This window comes from Pseudopodoces humilis, chromosome 1, assembly GCF_049639895.1.
Source record: "Pseudopodoces humilis isolate 2021_Gansu_Grassland_sample_001 chromosome 1, ASM4963989v1, whole genome shotgun sequence".
NCBI classification, from domain to species: domain Eukaryota; kingdom Metazoa; phylum Chordata; class Aves; order Passeriformes; family Paridae; genus Pseudopodoces; species Pseudopodoces humilis.
This window is the reverse complement of record NC_142200.1, coordinates 96566664-96578936: the sequence shown is the minus strand read 5'-3', so window position 1 is coordinate 96578936 and position 12273 is coordinate 96566664. Positions and strand designations below refer to the sequence as shown.

Genomic DNA, 12273 nt, shown 5'->3' with positions numbered 1-12273 from the left:
CCCTCCCTCTTGAATTCAAAACTAGTCTTCAATAAAATAAAATACTTTTCAGCCAATTCTGCTTTCAGGGGTATTTTGACAGTCCAGCTTTGCCACTTTTGTGCCTTTTTGCTCAGTCTGGATGTGCATGAAGCTTCCTAGTTACAAAACACTCTTTTTTGTTGGCTTCTTCTCAGCTTGTCGGCCTTTTCTGAAGTTATACCAGGCTATGCAACCAGTTTATACATCTGGAATATAGTAAGTTGTAAGCATTTTTCATTATGTTTGAATTTAGATTTTAATTTTCATGATTGCAGAATTACATAGCCTTTTTTAGTTTGTGGGTTTCTTGTTTGTTTTGTGTTTTTTGTGTCTTTAAACCACGTATTTTATTTTTTTTTCTCCTGTCAAGTAGCATAGGGTCAGAAAATCAAAGTCGAATCTGCATTGCTATAGACCCTGCCCAGCTTTTGAAGGGAGATATTATGGTGAGTTAATTGTATGGAATTAAAGTCTGTTGACATGACATTTAGTTTACAGTCTTTGACCTGTTTCATGTTCTTGTAAAAAAATTATATGATGAAATATCTGGAGATACTACAGAATAATTTAGATTAATTTAGTCATCTTCTTTTGCTTTTGTGGGAATAAAAACTCATGTAAAACTCAAGAAGGTTTTTAGGAGCAAATCGTTTTCAAAACAATTGCTTTCAGCATTTTCATTTTATGGCATCAGCAAGTCCAGTGAGGCATGTATTGATCTTTCCTTTATTAAGATTACTCTGGGGAGTATTTGTAATTTGGCATTAAAATACCTTGTCTTATAATTTGGCAGACAGTGTTCACAATTTTAAAACTACCTGCTACAAAGAAATTACCTAAGTAATTCTAAATTGTTCTGGCACTCAAGAAAGTGCGATACCAAATAAGGGATAGGTAATGTCCAAAGTCTGGCCAGCATAGAGTTAAATTTTGCAGTAGCCAGACAGGGTATAGCTTGCACCCAGAGGTTATTTTGTACCACTTCATGTCACTTTTCAGGGACAGGGGGAGGGCTACCTTCCTGGTCAGGTAGCATGGTGGAGGGAATGCTTGGGTATTGCTGGGGTTTCTGGGAGGTGGGGAGGAGGAAGAAGGGGAGAGGTCTGTAAACAGTCATGTATGAATTGTCTGGGTTTTATTTCCTTGTACCCTCTGTCATTTGTATTGTTGCTGTTACTGTTTGTGCGTCCAATTCTCCTCTGCAATCTGCTGCGGGGGAGAGAGGGAGGGGTGGCAATTGAGCAGTGTGTGTGGTTTGGAGTGTTTCAGTGGGAACACTGGATTGGAGAATACCATTCCTGAACCACTGCAGCCTTATTTGGCATCCAGTGTGTGGCACGAAGGGTGGAGAGAAGAACAGATCTGCCCAGAGTGGGTTGGAAACAAATTTCATCTGAGCATTTAGCTTCATTAAGTCCAGAGCCACTGGTCACAATGTTGCTTGATTTGTCCCTGTGGTGTGGTACCTAGCTGTATATATTTCCATACCCTATGATATTTTTCAGATGAGGGAGAGGGATTAAGATTGTTTTGTTGATGTATTATGTGATACCAGCATGGGTTGGACTCGGTGATCTTGGAGGTCACTGCCAACCTAGTCATTCTGTTGAATTCTGTTGTTGAATTTTTGGGTCATGGGAAGGGTTTCCTTCCAGTTTGGATTGCATAGTGGAAGGAGCGGTTGGGCACTGTTGTGGTTTCTGTGTGTGGGAGGTTTGAACAATCGTATGTGACTAGTTTTGTTGTTCGTTTTTTTTTTTTCTTGTACACTCTGTTCTTACTATTGATGCTGTTCATTGTCCTATTTCTCTGCTATTTTCAGTAAATTGTTTTTGTCTCAGTCTGTGATCTTTTCCTTTTGTGCCTCCAGTTCTCTTCAGCCTGCTGCAGGGGAAAAGGGGAGGGGGTGTGGTTGAGTGGTGTGTGGTTTGAGGTGTTTCAGTGGGAACATTGAGTTGGGGAATACCATTCCTAAACCAGACAGTGTCCTTGGTATCAGATTCTTTTTTTTAATCTTTCCATTCAGTTCTGTATATTGTTCTTTTGTTCTTTCACTGGAAAATGGAGAAACAATTTTTAAATGTACTATTATAAATTGGCACTTCTAAAAGTTTGAGACAGTTTCAAATTTTGTTACTTTTTGAAGGACTGTTGGTGCCTAAGGAAATGGAATACATCACAACAGAAATCAGTCTAAGATAAACTCAGTATCTCTCAAATGAGATTTTTGAGTGAAAAAAGATGTAGCTTTTCAGTAATGCATCCTTTTAAAAGAGACAATCTTCCATAATCTCATGCTATTTGAGGTAATTCTGAGCAAACCAGTGTCTTTCAGCATTTCAGTATTTCCTAAACAAATACTTCAGTTTTGAATATATTTTTTTAATTATGTCTAAGCAAGAACTTCAGTGGTATCAGACAAAAATAATGATCTGTAAGATGCTCCACCTCCAATTCCAAAAGGTTTAACTACTTGGAATGCATGTTTGTTTGTTTGTTTGTTTGTTTTTAAAAAGGTAAATAAAATATCCTTTCTTGCCTTAGCTTCCAGGAGTTTGTTAACACAATGTGGATAGCATGTGGTGACGCAGAACAGATGCAGCTGTTGAAAAGCTGCACTGACATCTGCAAATACATGTAGGAATTTTCCAGCACATTGCAGTGGCTTGCATTAATTCTTGATTAAGGCATCAAAAGGTAGTGGAGTCAGAATTTGAAGTTATGCTTAGACTTCATTGAAAGGTTATTATGCATACTGAGCACTAAAATATATTTTGAGTCTGTGGATATAGGGGTAAAATATTACTGATTGTAAGAGAGGACAGATTTTCATTAAAAATTACAGTTCTCTGTAGGTAAGTTATTTAGGGCTAAAATTAAGTTAATTTGAAGTTATGTTAATTTAAATTTTTAATTATTTAATTTTAAGTTGATCTGGGTTAAATCCAAGGCTGGTACTTCTAATTACAAAGTAGAAAGAAGAAGTCCTTCTCTCATTCAGCATTTTTACAAATGAGATTATGTAAAAGCCAGTACCTTTTGAGTAAATCTGACAACTGTGCAAAGCCAAAACTTAAATTGTGGATAAATGTATATAAACTTAAAGAAACTATTTTCAAGTATTTTTGCTTGCGTAATACAATTAAATGGAATTACCACAGTTACTTTCATACCAGTTCTACATTTTGGAGCAGGTTAATTCTAATGTCTCTCATCAGGCCTCTCTTAATTCTGTTGGTGTCTGTTTTTCACTTCTGGGCAAACTTGCCTTTTGACACCTTTGTGATGGTGTTTTGCCTTTACAGAGTTGCTTGCCATACTGGAGAATTGAGCATTTGTTTATTGACTCAAGCAGTCAGACTGTTACTCACACCTTACCTTTGGTGTATTAAAGTAGTGAAGTGATGCTGGTAGTTGTACTGGACTGAAAGGAAGTAGATCCCTTTAATAGACAGGGGTCTGTACATGATGTTCCTTTTAGTGCATGTAGACCATGTCTAAAAAAAGAAGCAAATACTATTTTACCTGGTATTGCCAATATACTGTAAGGGATTCTCTTAAAACAAAGAAACAAACATGAAACAAAGAACTTCCTCACTTTCCGATAAAATAGAGGTTACGTGCATGGATAATCTCCAAGCCCTTACAATGGGTTAGGAATATGTGATTTGCATACAGAATACTTGAAAAGAAAACATTTCTGGTATATGGGCTGAAATATTTCAGAAGTTGTCTTGTGCGCCAGGAATATGGTCAGTGCTGATTAACTTCTAGAATTTAGGATATTATGGGGTTACTATAATGAAGGCTAGATAGTAACATCTTACATTAGATTTTTCAAATTCTGTAGTGAGGGGAATTTCATAACTACGTTTTAATCCCAACTTTCAGAAGCATCCCTCATCAGCTTCTACATCTTTTTTACATTATTTCATTTTAATAACTATGCTCTTCAATTGTTTGGCATTTTCTAGCTACCATGCTTTTCTTATTCTGACTTTAATATAAGTGATATTTGTTTTCTTTTTAATGCATTTCAATAATATCTGCTTTATCATAAAGTCCTGATATAACCAGGATAGTATAACAAAATTTTCAGTCCTGTGACTAAGGTTGCCAAAATTTTTACATAGTCCTGTAAGAATGCTGAGTGCCTTTGTATTACAGTAGACTCAGAGAATTAGAAGGTAAAATATCCATAGGTTTAGTCTAAGGGAAGCTGGTGTTAGAGAATAGGTATAGTGTTCACTTTTAGCTGCTGAAATTCATACAAGATGTTTTTGTTGAGTTCTGTTTTGTAGAGTTCTAGCCAAGGTGTCAAAACTACTATCAACTTCCTGCAGTTACTTAAAATAAGATCCTGTCACCACTAGAGGAGGTTTTTTACAAGTCCTAAAATAGATACAACTGGCTTGCAGGCTTGCTTTTAAAAAGTCCTCATATTTTTCAGTTATTTTGAAATGGGTGTGCTGGAATTCATTAATTTGGTAGGAAAGAAGTCTGTATACAGGTCAACATTTCAATATTGCACTGCCAGATATTGTGATGCTGCCTCATAACCTACTGATAGGTGACTGATAATGATGAAAATAGTGGTTTTTAATTTTTACATATCTAGAAGTATCCTGCCTTGAGCCCATGTAATTTTAAAGGATTGAATAATGCATACCCTGCTTCTTCCAACATCAGAGGTGTCTACAATAAATTGTGTCGTGGCTGCTTTAATTAGCAACTAATCTATATACACACATTTTTTCAGAATTGTAAGAAAATACTTTCTGACATAAAATGTTTCTCTGTCTTTCTAGATGAAGTGTTATCACAAAAAATACAGGTCAGCTACTCGTGATGTGATTTTTCGCCTTCAGTTTCACACTGGAGCTATTCAAGGACATAGCTTGGTGTTTGGCAAAGAAGATTTGGATAATGCCAACAAAGGTACTTGTCTTCAGTGATTGGTTGGATGTGTATATGTGCAGGTGTGCAAGCATATGCATGTGATGATCTTCAGCAACCATTTTCAAAAGGATTCTTTTTTTTTTCCTTTTCTTATTTTTGGGGGAAGGGAGACTGCTTTGAGTTAGTTTAATCGTAGTATGTAACACCAGCAAAACCCTGATGACAGGAAAAGCTCTTCAAGTGAGTTAACTTGTCACAATAATTCAGATACTCCTACATAGTCCTTATCACCTTCTCTCACATTCAAAAAAAACAGTTACCATTGAAGGAAATAAGATGAGCTAAATTATTCCCTTTTCTGGCTAGTGAAAACAGTCATAAAGTCTAATAATGTGTTTATGACATAGTCTGAGTCTTTTAATATGCTTCAGAATATCAAAGAATGGATGCAAAGTTTTCAGACTTGAAAATGTGTTGCACTAGTCCTCATATTTTCCAAATCTTATCGTCAGTTTTATTGTGTTTATATGCAGGACTGGGACTTCCTCAGCCTATGTTACTAGCAAACTAAAATCAAGCATATTTTCCTGCAACATAAAACAGAAGGCTACCAAAAGTTTTGTGGTCAAGTATTGTGGTTTAGCCAATATGGGAAACAATTTTAATTTTCCTGGGTGTGTTTTCTTTATAAGCCATGCCTGTCTACTGTCTAGAGAGGGGGTTAGGAACTGTACTTCTCTTCTGCTTTTAACTGTTCCAGAAAGCAAACAAAACTCCAGCTGGAATTTATGTGGTCTTTTCTGGAGAATGTGTGGCACAAAGAATATATCTTTTAAAAGCAGCTCACTAAGCTGCAAGTGGGAAGGGAAGAGTGATGAGGGTACATGTATAGATAGCTATATAAAATCCTGATTTCTGAGTGTTCTGAAACTGCTGTCCTGGGAAACATCTTGCTGAAATCCTGTCCTTTTTTCTCAGATGACCGTTTCCCTGATTACAGCAAGGTGGAATTAGTGTTTTCAGGAACTCCAGAGAAAATTCAAGGTGAGCATAGAGAACCAAAATACTTAATTTGAAATGAAATCATATTGAAATACTCATTAAAAAAAAATGTTTTTTTCTTCTTTTATTCCACTTCCCTTGTAAAAAATCTGAAATTTTACTTTTTCATTAAAATATATTAGTTACTGGTTTAAATTTGAAAAAGTTAATAAAGACTCTGCATTTATATCAGCATAGAAGTCACCAGATTTAATTTTAAAGCTATAGCAGAACACTTGCTACAGCTAGTAGAAAACATTTGGTGTATCTGTATAGAACATAGATAGTAGGTGGTTTGGCTCAGCATAAGTGACAACAGTGGCGTATCCCATAACCTTTTTTGGATGTTGTCATAATTATGTTTGCAGTGTTGAAGTTTGGACTGTTTCAGTTTAGCATAAAGAGATAGTTTTCTTGGAAATGCTTCTGCTTTGGAGTTGGCTTGTAGGATATTCTACACGCTTCCAAAATTCTGTTTCAATATGTTTAAGATTCTCACTTGCAGTGGGAATTTAAGATTATGCAGATCATTGCAGTTTAATTCTGTTAATGAATGTGTTCTCAGACATTTTATGGTGTCCTGAAAAATATGGATTCTGCCTGAAACTGATTTTGTACAATAGTATATAATCCCTGTATTATTGGTTAATGCTTAGTTTTGCACCATACAGTGCTTAATACAAATACCAGAGATTAATGTGACCTGGTGTTAATTCTCTAAATCTGTGACTAACAAGTCTTGTGCCAGCTAATGCTCCCTTATTTACTTATATTAGTGATTAATATGTACTAGTAGAGATCTTAGTTTTGAGAACAAGGATCATATATCAGAACAAAGAATGATAAGAGAAATACATTATGACATCACAACATGTTTGAAATAATCTAAAAGAGAAAAGCTTAATCAGAAAATCTGGAACCATATCCAAATAAGTCCACAGAAATAATTAGCATATATGCATGTATTCAGGAAATGTGATGAGTATGTATTTGTTTCAGGAATATAACCTTAGGTTACTGGGGGTACATACTTTGAGGAGAAATCCCCATGCAGCCAGTGCTGCTAGTAATGTTGGCTTTCTAACCTATGGATTGGTTGGAGAGTTTATTTCCTGATTTTCAGTGACATCTTGAAATACTTACAATTTCTGCAAAATGAGTTTTCCTCATCTGAAAATATTATAGGATTACAGAATGACTACAGGGTATGTCTAGTCCATCCTCCTGCTGAAACCACATTCATTTGTGAGATCAGACCACTTTGCCTAGAGCTTTGTCCAGTCAAATCATGAAAATCTTCAAGGACAGAGACATCACAGCCTCAGTGGGTGGGCTATTTAAATGTCTGACTGTCCTCACTGTGGATTTTTTTTTTCCTTATGTTGACTTTAAATTTATCTAGATTCAAATTTTGCCTGTTTCTTTTCCTTCTGCCTTTCTCCAACTTGGCTGTCTCCTCTATGGCCTTCAGGAGGCTGCTGTCAGCTCCTTATCAAGACCATTCCACCTCCAGACTGAAGAAGCCCTGACCTCTCAGCCTTTCCTCACAGGAAAAGTCTTTCAGTCCTGACCATCTTGGTCATACTCCTCTGAATTTGCTTCAATTTATTCTTCTTATTTATTTGCTTCAATATAATTCTTGTATTCTGTAGTTTGAAGCTGGACACAATGTTCTAGAACATTAAATGACTGCAATATTTTTAAGAAAGAATGCAGTTGCCAAGAATATAAGATCCCTGAATATTTAATAATAAAGTACATATAATCAGCCTTGTGACAAATGTCATCACAGAAACTCTCTACAAATGGCTTTTTCCAGGCTGCACATAAAGGTACAGGACCATAGCATTTTGTAATTGTAAATATTTTTGTTTTAAAAGTCACAGAATGTGCATAATACTGTTGCTTTGGAAACTTGTAGGACTTGCTTTGTAGACACAGCCAAAGGTTTGATAACTAAGGATTTATTTGTTCCCTAATCTAGACAGAAGAGAAAAGACAGTCTGTTTGATTTGTATCAGTATCAAAGCCAAGTTCAATGTCATGAATTCTTGATGTCTGTGCTTTCCTTTTGAATCACTGCACTATGCCTAAGTTTTTCAATGTATCCATTTAAAACCTGAACATTATTTAATGCCTTGTTAAGGGCACAGTAAGATGGGTTACTGCTGAAAATTCCAGGTATATTCAGCAAAGCATACTTAAATGCAGCAAAACACATTGAAAGCCAGCTGTCTGTCTCAGCTTCTGCAGAGCTGCCACCTTGGGGGACCTGGAAGGGACATGAAGTCACAGTTTTCAGCTCTCCCTGTTCATCCTTAGTGACAAATGGCTCTGGTATAAAAATTATAATCTGTATGAATCAGAATGAAATCTGTAACAAAGTCTAATTTTATCATTCCTTTAGAACCATCTCCTTAAAGATACTCATGGTTTCATTTGCAAAAGCTCTTTATCATGTCTGACACTCCAGGGCTAGGTGGATCATCTGTGTTAGTTGTGTTTAGGGACTGATCCAAGTTATCAGGCTACATAATAATCATAAAGCTCAAGATAAAATTCTCAGAATGATAAATTAAGCTTTTTTTAAAAAACTGTTTTATTTAACCTTTCTTCCCCTCTTGCTGCTTCTTACATTTCAGAATAGGGTGTTGCCATTCAGGGAGCAAACATCTGTCAGAAGGTACATACATACATCTGTGTATGTATATAATTACATATGTGACTGATAATTTTTGGTCTCAAACACATGTTTTATTTTAGGATGTGAACACCTTCAGAATGATCATGGAGTAATAGTTGATTATAATACATCAGACCCACTAATACGCTGGGATTCCTATGAAAATATGAGCCCTGATGGGGAAGGTGAGTAATTTTGTCACATTAGACCTGGGCAAAAGCTTTTGTAACTGTTCCAGTGTGTTTGAAAGGAGAAAGGAGACCTCATTTACTTGAAGCTAGTGTGCCACTTCACTGATGTGTGAAATAGCTGTCTACCCTTCCCTATTTAGCATTAGTGGTTCTAATTTAGGAAAGAAAGCTGTAGTAGTTAAGTGAGATCCTCGTCGATGCACAGAATGAACTGAGACACAACTGTTTGATACAATTTACTTTATTACTTGTAAATTTACCTAGAGAAGTTTTTCTTTGTTCAAAGGTTTCTAGTTGGAATTCTAATACAGAATTTTAAGAACAACAAAATTATATGGCGAGTTTGTAGCTTTTCGTTACTGTGTTATCTGGAGTATTTCAGAACATGCACTAGGCTGTTAAGAAACAAACAGTAAATAATGTGCCTATTTTCATATCTTCCTTCGTAAATGTACCTGTTTTCAGGTTTTTTAGATTTTTTTTTTCTGTAATCAGATGTCATGTACAAAAGATGAAAACCTTCAGTAGCTGCCTTCAGATTCTGACTCCAGTGTGAATACTCTCCTGATGATTTGCTTGAGTGAATGCAGTGCTTTTAATGGATGTAGTTTTCATGTAAGGACTCAGAATATTACACCTGTGGCTGCACACCTCAGTGCACATGCAAGCCTGACTTGTTGCAAGTAAAAATGTGAGATAAGGTATTGAATAGATGCCAAAGTTCTTGTTTTTAATAACTTGCCTGTTATCAGATGAGAGACGCATGAAGCTATGATACTTAATTAGCTGCTGTCTAGGTTCAGTTTCAATTGATTTTTATAATCTGGATTTAGCATTGACCATCTAATGACCACATCAGTGAGGGCAGAAGTTTACTTGGAGCTTGACCTTTTTCCACTGCCTCACTGTTGTAATAAAGAGAATTTCCTAATGCACAGCAGACTCCAGTCTGCAGAAAACTGGGGGAATAGAGAAACAGTCATTGCATGTGGCAGGTAGACCACTCCATAGGGAGTCATCAGAGTTGGATGAGACTGTGCAGTGTATTTTAGAAGGAGTAATTTCAGAGAAACTGAATCTTGACTGGAGGTGGTGTCTTAATTCCCTCCCATGATGTTTCCACGTAATTTATGATTCCTTTCCTTTCCTCCCCCTGCCATCCTTTCCCCCTTCCTTTGCATATGTCTGGCCCTCAACAAGCAATGCATTGATGCCAGATATTTTTGAATTGCTGAGATTTATTGGCTAGATAGATTTGACCTTTCCATCCTCATGCATTGCATTGTAGGTAACTACAGCAGTACAGGAAGTTGAAAGCAAAGATAAACATGCAGGCAGCACTCTCTTGGAAGATAGAGAACTGTATGCTGCTCATGTCTTCGATAAGAGTTGGTCAGAGACCATTTACAACTAGCATATTTGCCTGCTGTTCAGAAGTCATGTGTGCTATTTAATTGATTTTTATATCTAATTTGTTTGCAGGGTACTTTTAAAATTACCTGAGATAGAACAGAAATAGGATGTGATAGCACAGATATTGAGAATTTCATTGTACATCTGCAAAAACCCGCTTGAATTTAAGCTAGAAAATATACCACAAGAATAGATTAATTTAGTTACTCTTTTCTCAAATAAATATTTATGAGGCAGACTGTTTGCCCTATGATATTCAATAAGGGAATTGCAGGCAGAGCAATGTGTCTGCATAGGCTGGGCAAAAGATCTTGGGGAGCACATACAGAGGTGACAGCTGTATTTTTCTCTTAAGGATGGGGTCTTTACTTAACACAAGTTGGAGCTTAGTCTGCTGTTTAAGGTAAATATATTGCCGTTGGGTCATCTTCTGTGTAAGATTTACCAGGGCAAGCTTCTCTTTATGGTTTGTGCAGATGTTTAGTATTGTGCTTGTGCATTAAAAATGTGTATTGCATCCTAGTTTTCACTACCGGTGAGAGACCACTAAGAGGAGATGCTGATTTCACATACTGAATGTGATCAAAGTCAAAAACCTTAGAATTTGAGGCCTTTAGCTCTAATCCTAAAGTCTGAGAATCTTTTCTCTACTTCAGAAAATATTAAGGTGCAATACATGGTACATTTGAAAGTGCATAACAGTGGTGGTATGTTTAAGGTGTAGGGAAGTCTCATACAGAGTGCCTTTTTCAGTTCTACTTTACATTAAGTTAAACCCCTAGCCTTATGTAGGAGCTGGTCTTCATGGTTTTACTTGTACCTGTTTTCCTAAAGGAATTTCAGAAGGAATAGTATGAGTTGTTAGTGTGACAGATGATTCTTATATTACAGTTATACATCTTTCTGTTAATTTCCGAAAATGTGGGCCTATGGAATTTCTTACTAAAGTGGTCAGGAAGACTACAGCAGAGCCTTGTGAACACGAGTTGTTTTGTAGGTGTATGTGCGTGGAATGTGTATTTCCAGGCTGCTGTGTTAAAATAGAAATTAGAAGTGAATAAGAGAGTAGTATCTCTTTTGATATAGTATAATTATTTGGCTTTATTACCAAAGGAACAAAAGATAGGAAGACATGATTAAAGAAAAATATACCCAAAGACTCTTGATTTACAGGTATGATACTGGAGTACAGATATAAGCAATTGCCTTTAAAATTATGCTGAACCCTTTATTAAAAAGATTGTGTACATAGATGTTGAATATAGCCAGGCTATGGACAGTTTGCTATCTGAATTTTGTTCCTTATCTTTCATTCTTAATATTCTTAAGGAATTTTGACAATTGGAAATCAGTAAATTATTTGCATTTCTTCTTATAAATACTGTTTATTTTCAGATCCCTTGGGAAGTGGTCCTCCATAACAGATGAAAAATCATATTAAGTTCCTAATTTTCAATTTATATCAGATATCCTCCTCCTTGAGCAGTACATTAGCACAGAAACTTCTGTTACACTGATTTAAAAGTATGCAATTAAGTGTAGTATTTGGAACCAGAAGAATTGGATCTGCCTACTGCCATGTAGAAGTCTGACACTGTTGCCATTGCTTTTCCTGTGGTTTTGAAGTCTGGAAGGACTTCTTGTGATAGAAAGGGACAGAAATTACTTCTGATCCTTCTGAGCACTCTTATTTTTTTCTTTAAAGTATCACTTACCATGCAGTAAATGTGCATGGATTTACAAAAGGTTGTTCATTTGCTGCAAAATAGCAAGATACCTGTGGCCACACATATGTAGTATCTTCCAAAATCTCTCTCTAATATGAAATGACAAATAATATTGAAAAATGCTCCTCCCACCCCAAATCAGAGGGATTGAGGTAAATGGTAGAGGTTTGACTTGTCTTTTGTTGAGGAGTTAATTTTTAGTTCACAGCAATGATTTCCAGGATTATTACTTAGCACAGTGCACAAGAGATACTGTTCTTAATTACTTCCCTCCTGTTGAAAATGCAAGTCTTTTTTG

The 12273-nt window shown here is 36.1% G+C and overlaps 1 protein-coding gene across 11 annotated transcripts in view; it reads left to right on the top strand.

The window, feature by feature from the left end:
- Window positions 1-12273, top strand: part of TNS3 (tensin 3) — a 192327-nt gene that overhangs the window by 108581 nt on the left and 71473 nt on the right. For 7 of the 11 annotated variants that reach the window (XM_014261721.2, XM_088056446.1, XM_014261719.2 and 4 more), the window contains 5 exons: window positions 177-237; window positions 392-467; window positions 4830-4959; window positions 5899-5964; window positions 8725-8829. In XM_014261721.2, the coding sequence (XP_014117196.2) occupies window positions 177-237; window positions 392-467; window positions 4830-4959; window positions 5899-5964; window positions 8725-8829 (438 nt within the window). The remainder of the gene's footprint in view (window positions 1-176; window positions 238-391; window positions 468-4829; window positions 4960-5898; window positions 5965-8724; window positions 8830-12273) is intronic. The other 4 variants (XM_014261720.2, XM_088056755.1, XM_088056674.1 and 1 more) reach the window with 2 other exon arrangements.